Here is a 20,576-nt window from a genome sequence, read left to right as displayed (position 1 = left end):
AGAGGCAACAAGCAGAAGAGATTTGTTTGGGCCAAGAAACACAAGGAATGGACATTAGACCAGTGGGAACCTGTGCTTTGGTCTGATGAGTCCAAATTTGAGATCTTTGGTTCCAACCGCCGTGTCTTTGTGCGACGCAGAAAAGGTGAACGGATGGATTCTACATGCATGGTTCCCACCGTGAAGCATGGAGGAGGAGGTGTGATGGTGTGGGGGGGCTTTGCTGGTGACACTGTTGGGGATTTATTCAATTGAAGGCATACTGAACCAGCATGGCTACCACAGCATCCTTCAGCGACATGCCTTCCCATCCGGTTTGCGTTTAGTTGGACCATCATTTATTTTTCAACAGGACAATGACCCCAAACACACCTCCAGGCTGTGTAAGGGCTATTTGACCAAGAAGGAGAGTGATGGAGTGCTGCGCCAGATGACCTGGCCTCCACAGTCACCGGACCACCCCAATTGAGATGGTTTGGGGTGAGCTGGACCGCAGAGTGAAGGCAAAAGGGCCAACAAGTGCTAAGCATCTCTGGGAACTCCTTGAACACTGTTGGAAAACCATTTCAGGTGACTACCTCTTGAAGCTCATCAAGAGAATGCCAAGAGTGTGCAAAGCAGTAATCAGAGCAAAGGGTGGCTACTTTGAGGAATCTAAAATATAAGACATGTTTTCAGTTATTTCACACTTTTTTGTTAAGGACATAATTCCATATGTGTTCATTCATAGTTTTGATGCCTTCAGTGAGAATCTACAATGTAAATAGTCATGAAAATAAAAAGGAAACACATTGAATGAGAAGGTGTGTCCAAACTTTTGGCCTGTACTGTATATATATATAACAGAAAACACTGTTCACAAACTGCTCCAAACAGCTCTGTTGTAGTCCAGCCTTTACTTCAGAGACAAACGTTATAATGCTCGCCTAGCTGCTAACATGGCACGCCCTCATACTCTGCTTCTGACTGGCTAGTAGTCCATACCTAGGTACTGTCAGGGCACGCCCTCATACTCTGCAACTGACAAGCTAGAAGTGCTTACTGAGCATGTGCGACTCCCAACAAAGATGTAACAGAAGTGAGATGTCTCACTCTGTAGCTAAAACAGAGAGCTCAACACACAGGGTAAAAAGAGGAGCTGCAGCAATGTGCAGTACAACAAAAATATGGTAATTTTTGAAAATAAAACCACACAAACCTGTTCTAGTACAACCTCTAAATATAATTATGAACATGAAAATGGGCATAATATGAGCACTTTAAATGATCTCGGTCACATAACATACGTATCTTGTAGAAAGCAAGTCTTAAAGAGGTTATGTGCTTCAAGATCACTTACACAGTACTATGTACTCCCTCTGAAAAGAAAATATTAGAAAACTTCTTGACAGGAAACAATGGATTAGCCAATCAACTCTGTGACCTACTGTTACCCATAACATCCTCGGCCTAGGTTCATTAAGATGTTTACTCTGCAGGAAGCACAATTCCAGATTACCTCTACAGCTATTTACTACTGCTTCTCTAACAATTAATAATAATAAATGATTAGGTTTTCAGTTTGATGCATATTATAAAACTCCCAGGAAAAAATAATTTGTGAATACTGCATACATACATTGCACCTAATTTTGGTTTTCTAGATATTTCACTCTCCTCAGCCGCAGGTAAAGAGCACAGAGTTTGTTTTGTATGCGTGTTGGTGTGTACCTGTAGTAGTGCCGCAACCAGGTAGAACGTAATGAAGACGGGTGTCAGGGTGGTGTGTCCCCCCCTCAGTGAGTTGATGGTGTAGAGGAAGACGAGGTGACCCGGGGCGACCAGGAGGAAGAGCACACGGGCTGAACGAGAGTTCACAGCTGGAAGAGAAATAAGGACCTAGTTTTAAACCAGTCAAATACTTACTAAAATAAAGAATATGATGATGTGTAACTTGTGTAATTCTGCATTTGTCATTATGGAGATCATGGGATGAAACGAAGAGGGAAACATTTCACCACCGCCCGTCATCTTACAGGAGCCGAAAAAGGAGGTGCAGGGTGTGGGGCACTTCCTGGGGGTGGGGTTGGGATCCCCCAAGGGTAGCCCGTTCATGTGCAGATAGGTGGAGATTCGACTGGACTGAACCGCGACCAGGTTACCTCCCACACCTGACACACACAAACACACACACACACACACACACACACACACACACACACACACACACACACACACACACACACACACACAGAGACACACACACACACACACACACAGAGACACACACATTTCTGATTTTCAAAATAAAGGTACAAGCTGGTAACTTCATCGTAACATTACAGCCTCAAAATACTGGTGTGACGCAGGGTAGTGAAAAATGTCTATCCCAGTTTCTCAATGCCCAGGGTGAGGTCTTTAAATGTCTTGTTTTGTCCAAAAACCAAAGATATTCAGTTCAATGTGATATAAAACAGAAAAGAGCAGGAAACCTCCATATTTAAGAAGCTGAAAACAGCATTTTCTACCAAGTTACCGTTAATGACTGGAGTGAAGACAGCCATGCCAGCAAAGTTTGGGTTGGTGACAGTCTTGTCGAGGATCAAACCACCAACACTAAAAGACAGACGAGAGAGATTACAATAAGTGAAATCATTGTTTTCCACTGTCATCGTTACACAGAAAATACATGAAGATCCATCCCACATGGACATGTGGGTTGTAGGGTGTGAATATAGACCCATATGTTTCTGAAGAGCTGAAGTGAAGCTCAATGTGGGCGGGTCTGGCCTTCGCCATCTTGGCAGTGCCCGACGCCACCTAGTCTCGCTTTGCCAGACCATCCACACGCCGCGGAGCAGAGGAGGGTGTGAAAAAAAAAAAAGTGCTCTGGTTTATTGGCATTTCTTTAAACCAATCACAATCGTCATGGGCAGTGCTAAGCTCCACACAGAGCCATTGTAAAATAGTCGTGCGAGGGAAAACTCCGATTGGACAGATAGTCTAGCTAGCTGTCTGGATTTACCCTGCAGAGATCTGACGAGCAGTTAACCATAGTCCTCACAAATCCACCGGAGGTTAGAACGCCAACACAAAGGACAAAGGAAGGTAACGGACACCACCTAACTCACAGCTAATCCAAAATTGGACAAAGACGTGTCATGAAGCCTACAGACTATGCTAGCCTCCTGTGATGGCAGCCACATGTCACTCAAAGCGACACGCCCCCTTAATTATGCAGAACTTTAAGCCTGAATGTAATTTAAACAGGGGAGTTATACAAACAAATCACCACCCCACAGATGTCATGAACTTAGCTATCGAGCAAAACTGTTTTTTGCACCAGACTGTAAACATTTCTGCTGTAAAGTTGGGGCATTTTAACATGCGAGGGTATGGGGAGTGACTCCCTTTTTGGAGCTAGCCTCAAGTGGCCATTTGATGAACTGCAGTTTTTGGCACTTCCATGCTGGCTTCATTTTTCAGCACCAAAGGTAAATGGTAAATGGTGATGTGTACATTTTGCTTACTTTCAGTATTTAATCAATGCAAGAGTAAACAACTTGAACAAAATTGTTACAATAGATGATAAAAATACAGTCTTTAATTTAATAGTTGGTAATCATTTTAATATTAATATTTAGAAAATGGAGACAAAAATGTTGTTTTGCATAAATAATGTTAGATATAGCAATAAGCTGTGGAATACATTGTCATACCCACAGTATGTGTATTCTGCAATTTGTGATTTGATAAAGGTGAAGTAACGTGACTTGAGCCCCCTGAGCTCTACCTGCTGATGGCCATGGCGATGATGACTGGCTCCCAGCCAGAGTAGAGGAGTTCTCTGGTGGACGGGATCCTCCTGGCGATCAGCACCCATAGGGGGCACAGCGCCACAAACACCGCACACACCAGCGGGTTGGCATAGTCATTGTAATCTGTACAGGGGGAAAAGAAGGTGGATTCACACACCAAGCACGTGTTAATGGACAATGCTTTTTATTATATATCAAATATTTGGTTAAAACAATCAGTGATGCTGTTTTACCATCATTGTTCTCAGTGAAGTTTGCTGGAAGTGATGTAATATAGCATTTTATGTGGAGTGAGCACTGTGCCGGACTCCATTTCAAAGCATGATTCTTTTAAATGCTACATTGCTGGTAAAGAGAATAACATGAGTAACAGGCGAACCAGCTGTAAAAGTGACATATTTTCTTTTTATATACGTGCTGTGCAGGGGATCCAATTCTTGCCGATGTGAAGAGTGTGGATTTCGAAAAGTAACTGATAAATATTTAAATAAAAATGTACACCCCAAACCACCCCAGCTGCCAGGCCAAGGCAGTTCACCTTAGGAAACACACTGGCGATAGTGGTGGTGATGGAGCAGTGGATATGACACATTCCTGTGGTGTGAGAGATCTGGGTTCAATTCCAACTGCGATACATCAACCAATGTGTCCCTGAGCAAGGCACTTAACCCCTAGTTGCTCCAGAGGCGTCCAGCCTCTGACATATATAGCAACTGTAAGTCGCTTTGGTTAAAAGCGTCAGCTCAATGACATGTAATGCAATGTAGTCCCATTTGTTTACAGAAAAGGTATTCTTGTACTAGCATTGGTACAATTAAAAAAAAAAAAGCACCAGGTAACATTATCTTAACAATAATAAAAAAAAAAAACAGAGTTTGTCATTTATCTAACGATATAACTGTAGAGGACTATGTTACCTGACGTACCAGATGGTTTTCGTGTGATCTCGTGTGAATCCAGCCACCATGCAAGGTAAGGACTATATTAGGATTGACAGTAAGTCCCTGGTGTTGTCTCTAGGGGGCAGTGTTACTTCTAAATTGACACTACAGGAGACAATAACCACCACAAACACAACAGCCAAAATAACCCAAATAAGCTCAATATAATACCTGACTGGCATTTAAAGTTAGTACGACTAATGGGATTACTCCACTCTGGTTGCACTGATTCTGAGTGTGTCAGAGTTGGTTTGTCTGTCTGTGTTGTGGAAATGATGGAGCAGCCAATAGTTTAGTGAAGCTGGGTTTGTCTGCTGTAAAGATACTATCGCCGATAGCTGACAACAGCTATATTTTCAGCCCTAAAACACAGTGAGGTTAGGTGTGTGCAGCCTTCATCCCTATTTACCGCACGCAGCTGGAGTCACATTTCACACATTTCTACACATGCTGCTCCCTTTCATGAAAACATCTTCAAAGGTAATAGAGGCTTTTCTGATTTTATCACAAACGTACCCACTGTGACTACGTCGCCACTAAACTATAATATGCCACACCTATTTTTTTCTTTTTCTTGCCATGAAGGAACAGACTTATTTGTATGTGACATGTGAATAAAGCTGTAAGAACAGCGTTTGCACTAATTTGCTTTAAATTTATGAAATAATATTTTATTTCTTGACCACACGCAAACGAGTGAAAACAACAAAAATGTCTCCCTTTATGTGAAAACAGCTGAAAGATCTGTGAAGGCCAAAGATTTTGATGCACTTTGATGCTTGGCACTTGTGTGAGCACTAATAAGCACCATTAACTGAGCATTATATATACTAAATGAATCACATTTACTTTGTGAGCTGTGTGTGTGTGTGTGTGCGTGTGTGTTTTTATTACCTAGTTCCTTGTACAGTCCAGTTGAAATGCCTGCCAGCAGGGACAGGGTGATCAGGTCTCCCAGGCTAGCAGCAATGGGCGTGGCCACATTGTCAGGGTTGATGCCGACTTTCCTGGACGCAATGATCACACCGATCATGATGAGCCCTGTAGGATTTTGGGTCAGAGATGTCACAACATGGAAGACATCTGAGGGCACTGTCACACATAATCTGTAAAATGTACCATGTGATGTTCAGTGCAACCATCTATCATCAGGGTTCTGGGGTCTTATTGACTGTGAACTTCAAACAAGTGTGAGGAGCAAACACACAGAGTAGAAAATGTTGTCTTTAAGGGTGTAGCCAGAGTTTTTTTTTCCAGGAGATGGATTGGGATTCTGATGTTTTCCACCAGGAAAAGCAGAAGTTTGCAATAACAAGGTTGGGTTAAAAACATGAAGTGAGAAGACCTGAAGCAATAAAGAGCTGCTGGCAGGAGAGGCTGAAGGCTTTACAATATTTTAAAAAGGACTAGACCAGTTATAAATTATATTATATTATGTTTCTTACAGAAACAGGAAAGTATGCATGTATACTGCAGTAACCACAAACAGGGTCCTCTCATGTCAAGGGCAGTTAAGAGAAAGCCTTCGCTCAAGGGCAACCGGGAGAAAAAGCAGTAGAAGAGAAGTTTTTGAGTTAATAAAAGCCATTAAAAACACAATGAATGGAATTTAATGGAATTTTAAGCTTTGTATCCCAGATACGGGCGTTGCCATCTTGTAATTTTGAAGCCAGAGTCTGCGTAGTAATGATGGAGTGGAGGTGTCAAAGTCCCGCACATAAACTCCACCCGACCAATCGCGAGTCAATCACAGCTGTCAATCATGACGTTTCACCCCGTTTCATAGAATCTCTTTCATAGAGCTAATCAGAAAAATGAACACTTAAACAAACTACCTAAAATCCACTAGTTTCGCTTTGCCAGACCCTCCTCCAAAGTGCACTGAAGGAGGGTCTGGCTACTCCACATAGCATTCTGGGATGGGAGGAAAATGTGCTCTGGTTTATTGGCATTTCTTTGAACCAATCAGAATCGTCATGGGAGCCGCAAAACTCCTCACAGAGCTGCTGCAAAATAGTCGTGCGAGAGAAAACTCCGATTGGACAGATAGTCTAGCTAGCTGTCTGGATTTACCCTGCAGAGATCTGAGGAGCAGTTAACCCTAGTCCTCACAAATCCACCAGAGGTTAGAACACCAACACAGAGACAGAGGAAGGAAACATCCGGCGGAATATACGGCAGCACCGGAGTGGAACACAAAAGATACAGACTACTCATCCACTAACATGGAGGAGGCGTAATTTATGACCTATACTGCTGCCAGCCCCCAGGGGGCGGTCAAGTTGTGGCTTCACCAGAGCATTAGAGAGAGTTAGAGCCGTGCAAGCCCGTCGGAGCCCGATGGGGCCCGACGTGGCCCGACAGCCATAAACAGGTATATACATGTAATTATCAACATTTGGCAATATGTAAAAGGCCCTTACGGAAATATTCCAGTGTATATTTACCTTCTATATCGTAAATGGGGCTATAAAAAATGCCCATTGTAGTCTCTGAGCAGTGTTTACCTTTCTAATGTCCACTAGCATATGTGACCACCTCGGAACCAATCGCATTCTGATATAATGGAACCAGTTTTTAAATGGCAGAATGAGCCTATAGAAAATGTGTATTGTATTTGGATTTACAATTTGTTCAAAATGAAAATAAAGGAAATTATCAATGAATGGAATGTGTTTTATTTAGCAGAATTACACTGTGTTGTTCTATCCTATCTAATATTTCCTATATTTCTAAGCAGATTTTCTATGCTGTATTGGGCCATCCCTGACTTCTTCTTCTTCTTTTCGGTCCCCCCACTTAAAAAATCCTGGAATCGCCCCTGTGCCTGATGAGTAGCTGTTAACACTGTGAATGTCCTTCACGTCCTGTGTGGTGGCCATACATACCTAGCAGCAGAGAGGCGATGAAGGCAGTAGCCACACTGGAGGCACACAGCAGCACAGCATGGCCCAGCCTGAAGTGTCCTTCTGGGATCCAGCCGAAGATCACAGCAGCTATAGAGGCCAGGAACCCCACCACTGTGGCCTGGACCTGAACACACACAATAAAATGGTGGATATAGCTATCAGTTAACATGTAAACTTCAGACGTACGCTCACCTAAAGGATTATTAGGAACACCTGTTAAATTTCACGTTAATGAGATTATCTAATCAACCAATCACATGGCAGCTGCTTCAGTGCATTTAGGGGTGTGGTCCAGGTCTAGACAATCTCCTGAACTCCAAACTGAATGTCAGAATGGGAAAGAAAGGTGATCTAAGATACTTTGAGTGTGGCATGGTTGTTGGTGCCAGACGGGCTGGTCTGAGTATCAGTTACTGGGATTTTCATGCACAACCATTTCTAGGGTTGACAAAGAATGGTCTGAAAAAGGAAAAACATCCAGGATGCTGCACACCTGGGGGGCGAAAATGCCTTGTTGATGCTAGAGGTCAGAGGAGAATGGGCCGACTGATTCAAGCTGATCAACTTTGACTCAAATAACCACTTGTTACAACCGAGGTCTGCAGCAAAGCATTTGTGAAGCCACAACACACACAACCTTGATGTGGATGGGCTACACCAGCAGAACACCCCACCAGGTACCACTCATCTCCACTAAAAATAGGAACATGAGGCTACAATGTGCACAAGCTCACCAAAATCAGACAATTGAAGACTGTACAAATTTTGCCTGGTCTGATGAGTCTTGATTTCTGTTGAGACATTCAGATGGTAGAGTCAGAATTTGGTGTAAACAGAATGAGAACATGGATCCCTCATGCCTTGTAACCACTGGGCTGGCTGCTGGTGGTGGGGGTGTAATGGTGTGGGGGATCCCTTTCGCCTTCAGAACTGCCTTAATTCTTTATGTCATTGATTCAACAAGGTGCTGGAAGCATTCTTTAGAAATGTTGGCCCATATTGATAGGATAGGGTCAAACATGGTATTAGTATGGTGTTCCTAATAATCCTTTAGGTGAGTGTATGTGAAAGTATCCTGTTACATCTGAACAGCTTTCAGAATCTACACACTCTTGAAGCTTACATGGCATTCATACATACAGTATGATTTACACTTTGATTTATTCAATATCACAGACCCCAGAAAACAACTTGTTAATTCACTTTTACTCACAGTTCTTAGCTTTTTATCTGAGGGGAACACTATTTCTAAACACATAGTGTCACAACTACCAAAATAAGTAATAGACAAAAAATGTGAATCTCCAATATAAGTATCTTGATGGAGTGTGACTCAATGTGATTGCACCCTGCCTCTTTATAGGAAGTGTTCCAGGAACTATGGCCTCACCAATCATTACACAACCACAAGCCCACTTCAAATAACAGACCCTCAGAAATGGCCAAATGAAGAGTCAATTTTGGGAAATGAAATATTATTGGAATGTTCACAGTAGGATATTTACATATACTAATACTAATGTCAAGCTGGATTGACAGAGACTGACCTCTCATTTTGGAAATATTGGTTGTTGATATCCTTGTTTATGTACAGTAACTGCTCAGAGAAGGAGCAGGAAATGAGAGGCTGCAGTGAGTGCAAGGACATTAATTGAGAGTAATGACAATAGTGTTTGAGGAAAAAGCTCCTGCAGTCGCCTGCCCATGCTATTTCCTGTCCCACCTGCTCTTCGTCTCAGGACACAAGTTATTTTCAAACTGTGCTTGACTGACATCTCAGTGACTTTCAACATAGACCCTTATTAGGGGTGTCACGATTCTCCAAAAATCCACGATTTGATTTCACTCTCGATTTTAAGGTCACGATTCGATTCAAATTTCTTTTCAGTAGTGACAGCAGGAGCCACTAGATGGCAGAAGGGAACTTTACAACAACAGTTTGAGTTTCTCAGAGTTTACAAGGTGCAATTAAATGCACCATGAGGTTAACGAGGTGCACCTGAACACAGCATTTAGTAAAATCAGAGCCCACAGGCTTTACAGTTCGTGGTGTGTTTACATAACTCAGGAGAAGGTGAAACGTTGTCACAACCGTGATTTCAGGGAAGCGGGGGGATTTTCCAGTTCTGTTGTGTCCCGCAGTGGCCATGGTGTCTGGAAAAGTTCAGCTCTTCTTTAGTTCTTTAGCTGCATGCTTTAGGCAGGCAAGCCTGTTTTTCTTCAGACGTGTGCAAGTAGGCAGGGTTGGAGAGAGAAAAATTGTGACACCCCTAACCCTTATCGCTCTGAAGGTGCAGTCAGATCCGAAAATATGTGGAAACACACTGTGCTGGTGTAGCGTTAGTGTTTGTGTGTGTGTGTGTGTGTGTGTGTGTGTGTGTGTAGTGGCTGTAAGTATGTGCTTTCAATCAAATAGTTTGTCACTTTTTATTTCTGATCAGAGCTAGAGTTCAGAAGCTTGAAGTCACCCAGTACACTAGCGTTACTGGTGTGCCCAGTAATGATCCATTGCTCTGTTTACTGTACACACAGTGCACTTATGAAACCAGATTGTTCCCAGGTGTGGCAGTAATTTGATTCCTGAAATGTTATGTAAAGCAAAAACTGGGTTTCCTTGATCAGGTTAAGGGTCCAAGAGAAACCCTAATTATTTGGCCATGTTAAACTGTAATCAGGTTGTGTTTTTTAAAGATAATTTTTTGCAGAGCTGTATAGTAACGAAGTAGAACTACTTCACCACTCTACTTAAGTACTAAAAGGCTGTATCTGTACTCTACTGGAGTATTATTTTTTTCTCCTACTTCCATTTTTACTTGAGTACATATTTTCAATGAGTTTAATACTTTTACTCCGATATATTTTTTATGTGCTGCATCGTTACGGTTGTGAATTGTTGCAGCAGATTAAAGGTGCTGTAAACCATGTTGGGAGACGTTATTCTTGTTGACGTTCAAAGTATTTCAAACAAAACGAGACTAGCTCGCCCCTCCCTCCTCCTCATCCCGTCCCCTCCCCCTCCCTTCCGTGCTTTAGCAAACTAACCCCACCAGGGGACAGGCAGCTAGCCGATAGTGAGGAGATGTTTTTTACAGTGTGTTCAGGGGACAGGCAGCTAGCAGATAGTGAGGATATGTTTTTTACAGTGTGTTCAGGGGACAGACAGCTAGCAGATAGTGAGGAGGTGTTTTTTACAGTGTGTTCAGGGGACAGGCAGCTAGATAGTGAGGAGATGTTTAATGTATGTGACAAAAATGCTGTAGCCTAAAAAAACGCGTGCCATCACTTAGAGCACCTTTAAGCTATTCCTGAGTTGTTTGAGTCTGCAGTGAGTCCTGAATGTTAACCCTTTGACCCTGTGATGGGAAGCTGCTAGTTTATCTGTATTTTGCTAGCTCGCTAACTTTCCACTACATCACACATTTTATTTCAGTATTTGTTAATAAGTGATTAATAACCCACTGTTGTAGCAGATAATAGTAGTTATAACAGCTGTGACATTAATGTGCCTTTTGGGGTTTATTTCAGAAACCTCCTTCATATATCCAGCCATGTACAGCTTGTGACTGCCTATAATGCACCGTCTTAATAAAAAGTAAAAAGTTGAACTCCAACAATATGATATTCAAAATTTGATGGCTTTCTTTAATAACTACATAACACAATACTTGTACTTTTAGTACTTGAGTAGTACATTTTAAAATAAACTACTTGCAATACTTAAGTACAAAAAATGTTGAATACTTTACTACTTCTACTTAAGTGTGGTGCTTAAAGAGCACTTCAACTTCTACTCAAGTCCCACAAGAAGGGGACCGACACGCAGCAAAGGGGCCGCAGGTTGGAGTCAAACCCGAGGCTGCTGCGCCGAGGAGTAAACCTCTATATATGTGCGCCCGCTCTACCAACTGAGCCAACCCGGCCACGTAATCAGGTTTTTAAAGGTTGTTTTGTGCATTATAAAAATCCTGAACAAGGATCATGTAGCTGTGACAAAAGTCTGAAAGGAGAAAAGAAAAAGCCTCATTACTTGTAGCTAGGGCTGGGTATCGCCAATGATTTCCAGAATCTATTTGATTTTGATTCATAAGATCCCGCTTCAATTACATTTCCGATTCAATTTGATATCAATTAGGGAAATTTCAGTTACGTTACCAACTTTGCTTGGATATAAAAATAAATTCTCAGAGAACTTTTGCTTTAAATTGTACAAGCAAGAAGCAACCCTCAAATATGTTTGTTTTTTTAATGTTTACATTAAGAATTGACCCCCCAAAAGGGGGTATTGTAGCTGTGCATTGTGGTATCCCAAATAATTCAATGCAAAGTCAAACTTACAATTAAAATGTTTGCATATAAATGGCGTTTTAGAACATTGAACAGCACATAAACTCATAATCTGATTTCTTCCTCCCAGTACCCTGGTTGGTTAAGCGTGGTCAGAGAGTTGACTTCATCGTCCTCTAGAGATGTGCTTCAGTTACCTGGATGAGGGCCAAGTTCCCCATGATCATCTTCCACATGTTCTTAGCTGTGTCCATCTGACCAATATTAGCCTGAAAGAGAGACAAGAACACACAAGTTCAACATATATGTGTGTGTCTGTGTCTGTGTGTGTGTGTGTGTGTGTGTGTGTGTGTGTGTGTGTGTGTGTGTGGGTGTGTGTGTATACAGCGTGTGTCCATGCTGTTGCCTCTTGTTCCTATCAGAACAATCAGATGTCAGTTCTCTGGACAAAGACACTCTGATCTGATCCCCCACCCTGTGGCAGACTCCACTTATCTCATCTCCCTCTTTCTCTCTTTCTCACACACACACACACACACACACACACACACACACACACACACACACACACACACACACACACACACACGGTCTCAAGTGGCTACAGTGGGCTACTGTGTGTCCACAGCAATGATCCTGATGCTCATCCACAGTGAGAGGACACAAACAGAGGATCTCCTCTTCCTTCCTGTCCTCTAACATTTACATATGTAGAGGGAAGGAAACATCTGGACCAATGAAAACACACACAAGTCTGTGGGGAGGGAAATCTGCTTCATGCTTGGATTTATGTAATAAAGCGGTTTACGAAGTTTCTAAGAATACATATTTATTTAAGTATAAAGTTTGTAGGATAATTACAGTTTAACTTCTACTTTAACAATTGTTCTTCACAATTATCCAGCAGCTACAGACTTTTCTTAGGAGTTGTTGGAGAACAAAAGAAAGTGAATAAGGTAAGGAGAGAGTGAATATTGGACTTATATTGGCCAGGCAGCTAGAAACATGTCTCCAAAGTACACACTATTGCTACACATCTGTTGGCTTGTGTTGATTACTGTAATGGCGTTTCGAGTCTTGTATACAGATTTTAACTTTTATACAGTAAAACGTTGAATACATCCTCTTAACTGACTTACTGTAAAACAAATATTAAGAGGATTAGAGACACTAAAGTAGTGCAAAACTTAAAAAGACATGCTATTATGATAAGTGGGAGGTTTCTTTAATGCTGAAACTCTGAAAATTATGACTATACATAAAGATAAAGCAATGTTAAAAGTATTTCGATGTTTAATAACTAGTTAATAATGAAGAGCCATAGTGAGATGGTCTTGATGACTGGGTGTTAATATTGTTTTTTTCTGTGTGTCTCCCTCTCAAAAGTCTCACAATGTAGCACCATCCTCATTTGACAACTGCTTCTAGCAGCATGACAGGGAGCTTGACGCTCATGTGTGTAGAACTGTGCGTCATTGGATTTTGTGTATCTGCCACATAGCCACACAAACCTACTCCTCACCCATCAGCACCATGTGAATGTGTGCATGGACTCCTCCTGCTACCTCAGCCATGCTTGATTCTGTCGTTCAGAGGGGGCAGACTGCCACAGACATTAGACAGGAGAGATAAGAGAAAGCCAAACGTCTGTGCAGAGCACTGGGGGCATCATAGCCTGGTCCTACCAGACTCTGGTCCACTAGCCTGGTCCTACCAGACTCTGGTACACTCCTACCAGACTCTGGTCCACTAGCCTGGTCCTACCAGACTCTGGTCCACTAGCCTGGTCCTACCAGACTCTGGTACACTAGCCTGGTCCTACCAGACTCTGGTACACTAGCCTGGTCCTCAAACACAATATCCATTCTATACCAATATATATGTGTGTGGCTTGAGTACGAACCCGCTTGAAAATCCTATTAAAGGCTTCTTCCTTAAAGAAGAAAGTTTTAAGTTATATTTTGTCATCACCCCTATGATTAATAGTAAAACTTCCTGGGGTGAAGATTTTGGATCCCAACTGGATGAGGGGTTGTGGAAAAGGATCTTGTTGAATGCAAAGAAAATTACATGTTCTAATAAATCCTATGAGACTCAATATAAGATTATCCACAGACTGCATGTTACCCCTGCTATTCCATGTAAATATGAACCTATGTGCTCATCATTATGTGTGAAATGTAAAAATAGCTGTGGCACTTACGGACATCATGTCCAAAAATCTCAAGTTTCTGGCTATTGGTCCAAAACGAGATTAAGAACATTTTTAGGTTTGATATTCCACTAAATCCATACCATTTGGTACTGGGACTGGATGCCAATTGTGATCGTAGGTACAGGTACATTCTTAGAGTTGCTTTGTATGCTGCACGCCTCAAAATACTACATAAATGGTTAGACAAAGATGCTCCTAATATTACAATGTGGTATGAAAAATGAATGTCCATCTTGCCATTGGAGAGACTATCACATGTACTAAGAAACACGCTTGATGTTTTTGTAAGGGAATGGTCCCCATTAGAATTATACTTAAAAGAAGAATGGGGTAGGAATTTGAAAAGTGACTGAATAAGCACATGAAATATTTAATTTTGCACTGCAACGGCTATTTTACTTTACTCTTTTATTTGTATTTATTTTTCTTTCTTTATGTGTACTTCCTGTCTGTTTATGTCTTGTATCACTTGTAGTTTCTTGTATTGTCTCACATTAAAATTAAATTAAATAAAAAAAAACAATTTGATCTGCCCAGAGCCACTCTGGATCTGCCATAACCAATCGCTAACGTTTGGTCGTGACGTCGGCTTAGGGCCACAACATCACGGCCCTCAACACAACTCAGCAAAGATTGTTCTTGCTCTGGCTTTAACTTCTGGATATTCGGCAGCATTGTCACAACGGAACTACAAATCAAACTAGTGCACGACCTCACTGCATTGTTCTCAGCCACACCCCCTGTTCACTGATTGGACCGCCAAATATTTGGCTGGAGAAAACCCAGACGGAGTACTGAAGGAAAATGAAAATTGAGCGGAAGTATGTAGGGCGGAGCCAGGCTATGGGCATCATAGACTCACAATCAACTCCACAAGTGAAGCGACGCATATAGTTGCTTTCAGATAGAACAAGCTTTTGCCACTCATAGAAAAATGTCCTTTTAGAACATCAATGTGCAAACTGATTCAGTACACAGATGAGCTCAGAAATTTGCAGAAGCATCGCCTGGTGTTATGAGATATGTGATGATGATGCAGAGACCTCAGCTTTGTGTGTGTGTGTGTGTGTGTGTGTGTGTGTGTGTGTGTGTGTGTGTGTGTGTGTGTATTAGTGGTCTTTGGATCATCAGTGAAAGTGATTCACAGAGGACGAAAGAAGGATGAGAGGCTGAAACACCCTACAATTCAAAAGCATCACTCCACATTTAAAAACACCATTCATTTGCAACTTGTTCACTTCGGAGCAAATCTCTTGATTACATGGTTAGAGCCACATATGTGAATGCAGTGTATGTTGAAACATCTAATACACATAGGATGAGGATAAAGTAGGCTTTTGTATTGGTTGTAATCGCAGATTATAGTGTGGTCAATGTTGTATTGTTTTTGCAACTCGGATGCGGTGCAGGTGCTGCCAAATTCTTGTAATCCACAAAATATCATTATCCAAATACGTACAATCAGTAACATGAGAGGGGATAAGACAGAAGTGAGAAAACAACTGCGTGTTGATAAAAAGTAGAAAGACAAGACTCGTTTGAGTGAAATATTAAAAAAAAGAAATATCAAAGGAAACACGGTCATGTGAATTGAAGACTCCTACAGCCAGCCAGTCCTAGGGATTACATTATTTTTTTATCACTAATAAGCACATTAGGAAATTTACAGTGGTCTTAATCTGCACATAATTAGCGGCGGCATGGAAAGAAACGTGGTCCTGCTGGGGCCAGCCAGCAGAGAGCTAACAGTAATGTCTCAGGACAAGCACCACACTCTGGCCTACTTTGTGATGATGGATGTGAGAATCCTTTTATGCTGAACTCTAAACTATGCAGCTTGACAAATGGGACCGGTGCAAACAAAGAAAGAAGTTAATACAAATAAAGTCATTATATCTGCTAATTCTGTTGAAATCTTAAAACAAGACTTTAAATATCTAAATGATGCCTACATGTGTGTTGTTGAATCAGCAGGGTTAACAAAAATATTTGAAAGCAATACAATGACATGAAACCTACGTCCTTAGTCATGGGTTTGTTTTAAACACATACATTTTAATATCCCTTTAATAGTGTTGCAAAAGTTGTCATTCCAGGGATATATTTATTTAGTTATTTGCAAAATTTGGGCCCCTGCCCCTCTAACATCCTCTTCATGTCCCTGGTTCCATGTAAAATGACGATACTTATATCATAATGTATATGTTGTCTGCTACAGTAAGTCCTTTCAAGACATTGTCCTTACTTTGAAAAGAGCCACACAAGCTCCAGATTTAATATCGTAGCCAGATTCCAACAACCATTGACAATTTGTTAAATCAGTGTTGAAACATTGGTGACAACGTCTCCCAATCTGTCATTGATTCACCGTCATATCTGCACTCTGAAATAATATGGAAACATCAGGGGAAGTTAGGCATAACACTAACTAAAAACATTTGAAACCAAAAAAAAGCAACCGTTGTGTCTCATTCAAATTTTAGACAATTAGACTTTATCCCCAGTAATAAATTCACAAGCTGCCTAATATATAACGTGTAGGCCTATAAATAGATAAGACTTAGCCCCACATTTACCAGCTGCAATATTAAAGTGATTATATTAATACTGAAATGGGTCTTTCTGCATAATTAGTGCTTTTACTTTGGGTACTTTCTTGTGGTGCCGATACTTTTTTTTAATTTTACTTAAGTAAAGTTTTGAATGCAGGACTTTTACTTGTAAGAGTATTTCTACAAAACATCTGAATATTTCTACCACTGAGTATGTGATATTCCCTTGTTACAGGGCATGAAAACTGTCAGACTAATTCTAAATGTCTTGTTAGAATAGATTATTTTTGTGACTGCGGTGAGCTCTTCATGCTGGGTGGGCCGCTGTTAGCAAAGACAATCAGCTTCGTCACCTGTTTTCTACAGGCCAGTGGAAAGAATGTGAGGATTGGTGCGCTTAAGAGCGATACTGGACTCATTTTCTTATGTCTTCATAACCATAGGGTGTGCTGCTAACCTTTGGTCACCAACGCTGCTAGGTCATTGAACACTCAGACTATACAATGGACCATTTTAGCTCAGAGAGCGTCATTATTGGCATGAACCACAGACAATAGATGTACCAATAGCATCACAATCTACTTGTGGAAACCCTGCAGCTTGACCAAAATGACATGTAACTGTCTAAAATGTGAATATGGTTAGCTAGCAGGCATAAGCTAGCTATAATTATACAAGAACAACACCATAATACAGACTCAAGAAATTGAATTAATGTATTTTTTTTAAAGTTAATTAAAGAGCTGAAGCCTGCTCTTCTGGCTAACGGAAGCTGCTAACCCTACTAAGACCTTCAATATCTGGTTAAATCAAACACAGTAAGCTTATCACAAAACAGATACCTTAACATTAATGTGGGTAGGTTGAAAACAACATGTATGACTATGTTAATCAAGTGACTGCAGTGGATATTTTAATCATGTGACTGATCCATTTAATGTAACGGGTGCAGTTTTAAACACCTAGTTAACGTGAAACAGAACTAGATAAGTTAAGTTTAGGCAACAAAAATACTTAGCAAGGGTTAGTAAAAATAAGTCAGAGACTGGCTGTATACACAGGGGTTCTGCAGGTTTTACCAAGTCAAATTTAAGACTTTAAGAACTTTTTAGGACCTTTATGAATGAAATTTAAGACCTATATCACAAAATAAAAGTATTTATTTGTAGTAGTACAACGAATTGCAAAGTCACAAAAATACTTGCAAAGTACATAAATGTATTCAAATTGAATAAAAGCGACAGAGTAATAATAATCTGTACCTATACAGCAGATTATATTTGGACTATCGAAAGAAAGAACTACAGAAGTAAGTAAAAAACATTTCAATGATCATTAGATGTAGCGTTACATGGGCCTAGGACAATTAAGACCTGTTTAAAATGATTTAAGACCTAGAACACAATACTTCAGTAAATTTAAGACTTTTTAAGGCCTACAATTGTAGACATTTTTAGACTTTTTAAGACCCCGCAGAAACCCTGATACAGTAACTACTAAAATGAGGACGTAACGTGACGTCACAGATGTCATTGCGTCACGGACTAAGGTCCGTACAACTCTGTGTGACTGGGAAACTTGATTTCAGAAAGTGACAGTTGGCTTATGGTTTCACACGGGACACAAAACACGGTCTCATGAGTCAAAAGTCCTGTGTTTGTTTGACCCATCCATCCTTACACGTAATTTGCCGCCCTTATACTTTGTCACCTCACTTCCTCGTTTGCTCTCGCGATAATTACTACAGCCAGCAGAGGTCGCACCCTAACAAGAAATGTAAATATGGGTTGTTCAATCGATCTATGCGGTCGTTTTCTGGGTGTGGACAGTCTGGTCTGTCAGCTACAACAGCATGGCCTTTGGTTTGACTAAACCAGCATAGTACCTAACAAGCTATTGTAATTACTAGTTCAAATTAATATACGCAAAAATATATACTGGTCCAAATTATTTCTCTCTACTGTTTGAGATGAACAAGATATTAAGACAAAACCAACCTTTGTGCTCAAGTGAACGGGACAGGAATGTTGCTATCAGTTTATCTGAAACCCAGGTCACATTTGGCAATATAACCTCTGACCCCAAGAACACTCAGCTTTAATGGGTCTGATGGGGGTTGCCACGCAAAGAGAAATAGATAACTTTACACTAAACACAACCACAATAAAATTAGTCAAATCTGCAGTGATATACAAAACAATTCTACACATGGCTACTTTAGAGATAAGATTAGTTTTTTTCAGTTTGAATAATGCAATAGAAAACAGGCAATGGCACTTTGGGTAGGACATACTGTAAATTTGGTACTTTGGGATAACTATTAAATCTCTGTCTTAAAGATAAGACCTCACCAACACACAGATTCACACTCTCACACAAACACACACATTTCTTACCGCTGTTGAAAGTCTGGAGGCCAGCGTCATCTCCAGGTTGCCTTTGAGCCCCAGCAGTGCTGGAACCAGGATGAACACCTCCGACACCTCCGTAAACACCGTCCAGTGCTGCAACGACCACCATGTAATATCAGTAACACAACAGCGACATAATGAACACACTGCTCACAGAGACACGGGACACTGTCACCTACAGTAAATGTAGAGAGTGGGTCCTGTGACCTTGTTCTTTAATATTGATTGATTCAGCGGTGAAACCAGACCTGTGTGATGGACCAGATAGTGTGTCTCTACAGACCTTTTACACTATGTATCATTTCAGCTCTCTCCTCTAACAAGATCAGGGTCACTGGGACTTTGTGTAGAAATGATTTATCATCCTCCTCTTCTGGCTTCCATTCTCCCCTTTTCTTTTCCCTTGTGATTCCCCTCTTTCACCTTTACCCACCAATCCTTATCTACTGCAGCTTTAACACAAGGACACTGGCCTGCCTCATATCTCTCTATCACTAAAATGGTTTATTACAAATGAGTTACGATAACAATGTTATTACTTTGAACAAATATTAATATTCCTGTTAATACACATGGGCGGTTCACACTAATGCAAAACTCTGTACCTTCATAATTACTTCGGCAATGTATACAGCATTTTTATATACATTTCATTTTTCTCTGTAGGAGGAACCTTTCATGTACTGTAAGTATAAACAGAGTTGGGGAGTAACGGGATAACGTATTCAAAATACAAAGCATGAGTAACTGTAATCCGTTACGGTTTAAATTGTTGGTTTTCTGAAAAAAGTCAGTACTAAAAATATATTTACTTTATTAGCTCCGTCACGGAGGTTATGTTTTCATTTCGGTTGGTTTGTTAGTTTGTTGGTCTGTCAGCAGGATTACAAAAAAACAACTGGTCCGATTTTCACGAAACTTGGTGGAAGGATGTAGCATGGGCCAAGGAAGAACCCATTACATTTGGGAGCAAATTCGAATCACTGGGCTGATACTCAAACTATGTTTGCCTTAACTTTGCGAGATGGGGCATGGCCTTGGCGAAGGTTTGCGCTCTCCAAGTGCCCTTCTAGTTTGTTTTTGATTTATTTGCTCTAAAATGCATATAAGGCAAGCATTATCTAAACAGATTTCTTTTTTTAAAGTGATGTGCACCTGTCACATCACAATGGCAGAGGAGACGCACAGCTAGGACATGGTCAGGAATGTGTTTTTGGCATGGAAATAGAAGACCTAGTCAAATAAGCTCAGCAAGACATTTTGAAGTGTTCTAAAAGTAATCCAAAGTATTTAGAATATGTTACTTAATTTGAGTCATCTAATGGAAAACGTTAGAAATTAAATTTTAGGACATGTATTCAGTAATCTGTAGTGGATTTTAAAAGTAACCCTCCTAACATGAAGTATAAAGTTAATTTCATGTGTTGTTTTAGGGTTGTGTGGAGCTTGGTTCCAGACCTCTGTATT

The 20,576-nt window shown here is 40.8% G+C and overlaps 1 protein-coding gene across 1 annotated transcript in view; it reads right to left on the bottom strand.

Moving 5' to 3' along the window:
- slc41a1 (solute carrier family 41 member 1) overlaps nt 1-20,576 on the bottom strand; it is a 37,868-nt gene that overhangs the window by 6,465 nt on the left and 10,827 nt on the right. The window contains exons 3-10 of the mRNA XM_028575848.1: nt 19,095-19,202; nt 12,129-12,200; nt 7,627-7,771; nt 5,633-5,779; nt 3,773-3,920; nt 2,516-2,595; nt 2,016-2,150; nt 1,711-1,859 (exon numbers count right to left, since the gene is read on the bottom strand). Of these exons, the coding sequence (XP_028431649.1) occupies nt 1,711-1,859; nt 2,016-2,150; nt 2,516-2,595; nt 3,773-3,920; nt 5,633-5,779; nt 7,627-7,771; nt 12,129-12,200; nt 19,095-19,202 (984 nt within the window). The remainder of the gene's footprint in view (nt 1-1,710; nt 1,860-2,015; nt 2,151-2,515; nt 2,596-3,772; nt 3,921-5,632; nt 5,780-7,626; nt 7,772-12,128; nt 12,201-19,094; nt 19,203-20,576) is intronic.

This window comes from Perca flavescens, chromosome 4 (genome assembly GCF_004354835.1).
Source record: "Perca flavescens isolate YP-PL-M2 chromosome 4, PFLA_1.0, whole genome shotgun sequence".
Lineage (NCBI taxonomy): Eukaryota > Metazoa > Chordata > Actinopteri > Perciformes > Percidae > Perca > Perca flavescens.
This window is presented reverse-complemented; position numbering and strand designations above follow the sequence as displayed.